Below are 2,199 nucleotides of genomic sequence, written 5' to 3'. Positions count from 1 at the left end.
CCCCAGCTCTTGTATGCATAAATAAATAAATCTTCAAAAAAAAAAAAACAAAACCCAGAAGGTAGTGGCAGGGACTGGCCCTTGGGTTCTCCTGGGGAGGTAAGAACAACTACTAGATGTACTGATGTCAGGTATCTCTAAATTCCAGGGATCAGACTGGAGTAGCTGGAAGTTGGGGTATTACCTGCAAGAAAGACCGCCCACACTTCCAAGTCACTCCCTTGTGGCAGACAGAGGGAGATGGCATATATAAACTGTTCCCTCCTCTCACAACCTACTTCTTACAACTCTGGGTTTAAAATTCTTTTGATACACTCCTGGGAAAAGTTGATTCTTCAGATACTCGGCAAAGTCCTTGTTAGGAGGAAGGTGGCAGCAGAGCTGGGGCAGCAGAACACAAATGTGGGGATAGAGTTGGGATGGCTGACCAGGCTAGACCGATTTAGATGCCCTCCCTTAGGCAAGTCACAGCGATGGAGGTGTGTGTGTGAGGGGTGGGGGAAGAGAGTGCAGGGCAGCCACGAATAACAATGGGGAGGTGTGATCCTGTTGAGAGCCCCTTAGAAATAACGGTGGCAGGCAGGGCACCCTGTCAGAGGGCGGCGGGAGGTTCTGTAAGTAAGGAAACAGCTGGCCTGGGGAGAGGCACCCAGCCCGAATAGCAGCAGCGGCGACAGAGTCAGGAGGGCAGCAAGTGGCTTTAAATCTTTAATGCACCGGCGGGCTGGGCAGTGGCGGTGGGGGGACGGCGGGGGAGGCCGCGACCCGAGCGCTGGGGAGCTGGGCCCAGGCCGCTTGACAGACAGCTCATCAGTCCCCGCAGAGGCTCCAGTTTCTGCTCCCGGGGGTGCGCCGAGCTGCGGGGCGACCCGACACGGCCGTCGGGTGGGGCCAAGGCCCCCGAATTCCCCCCCACCCCGGACCCCGCCCCATCCGTCCTCCGAGACTGAGCCTCGCGCAAGCCCCGGGCGCCGCCGCGGTGTCAGAGCCCCTCACCTCCGCTCCCTCCGCCACATGCGCAGCCAGGGGAAAAAGTAGAAGCAGCCCCAGTAGATCCTGCGGAGAGAGGGCAGGGCAGGGCCGGGCGGGGCGGGCTGACCCCGGAGACTCCGCCCCCCGGAGGCCGCGCCCCTCCCACGGAAGCCCCGCCCACAGAGGGGCGGGCCCGCCTCAGCCCCGCCCCGGCCCCGCCCCCTCGCCCCCGCCCCCAGAGGACTCGCGCCCTCCCCCCCCCCCGCGCAGCGGCGGGCGCCTCCTCCGCAGAACCCGCCTCCACTCACTCCTCCTCCGCCTCCAGCGCCACTTCGTATCGCCTCAATCCCGACATGTCCCGGGCTCCGAACGTCTCCTGGGGAGCGGCAGGATCGGATCAAGGACTCCCCCAGCCCAGGTGCCCTTCCCTGACATGCTGAGGCCGGGTCGGTCTCGCTTATTTTCTGATCAACGGAGGCCGGCGCCCCGGGGGGGCCCCAGGTGCCGCACGGGGTGGGGCTGAGGATTTGGGGGGCTCTGAACCTTCGGGATTAGGGGGCTGGTCATTTTAGGGACCTGGGACATTCAGGGGGACAGGGCGAGAGGCTCGGTGGCTATGAGGCCGGGATATTTGGGGGCCCGGGTGAGGGTTTTCGGGGGCTGGGGTCACCTGGAGGGGGGCTGAGGGGTCAGCGCAGCCTAAACTCCCGCCCTCCCTGGCTCCGCCCCGGAAACAAACCGTTATCGTGACGTCACAGGGACTCCTTCTCGCAGGAGGGGCGGGGCCCGCCTGGTAGCCGGAAGGGGCGGGGCCAGCGGCCTGCGTGGAGGCGGGGTCAGTGTCACTTGAAGGGGCGGAGCTAGCGCCTGCAGCACCCCTAGCTAGCTGAAGCTCCGGAATTGGGGTTTGTTATTAAGATGCGGGGCACAGGCCCCTCCTTTGCACGGATGGGGTTAGATTTGGGATCTCCACCCTGGGAGGGGGACATCTGGGCGCCAGGCAGCAAGAAGAGAACTTTGGGCCCTGTCCAGTGCAGATTTCCAGTCGCCTCTTGGCTTCTGCCCTGCCCATTTGCCTTTTTTTGTCTGCTCCAGTTCACTTGTATGACCCCGGAATGAGGAGGATTAGGCGTCCGGAGAGAGTCCAGTCTGGGCAGACCAGGTTACAGAAATACCTGTTGGCCGAGTGGCGGTGGACTAGTCCTTTAATCGCCAGAGGGTTACAGC

The 2,199-nt window shown here is 62.8% G+C and overlaps 1 protein-coding gene across 1 annotated transcript; it reads right to left on the bottom strand.

The window, feature by feature from the left end:
• Positions 1 to 515: 515 nt before the first annotated feature.
• LOC311174405 (uncharacterized protein) lies at positions 516 to 1,327 on the bottom strand (the record flags this gene model as incomplete). Its single annotated transcript, XM_084238749.1, has 3 exons — positions 516 to 857; positions 997 to 1,056; positions 1,281 to 1,327. 3 exons carry the CDS (start codon positions 1,325 to 1,327, stop codon positions 701 to 703), a joined length of 264 nt encoding a protein of 87 aa, XP_084094875.1. The 3' UTR covers positions 516 to 700.
• Positions 1,328 to 2,199: the final 872 nt, after the last annotated feature.

Source organism: Talpa europaea (genome assembly GCF_964194135.1).
Source record: "Talpa europaea genome assembly, chromosome: 7".
NCBI lineage: Eukaryota > Metazoa > Chordata > Mammalia > Eulipotyphla > Talpidae > Talpa > Talpa europaea.
Note: the sequence above shows the minus strand (reverse complement) of the source record. Positions and strands in the feature narration are given on the sequence as shown.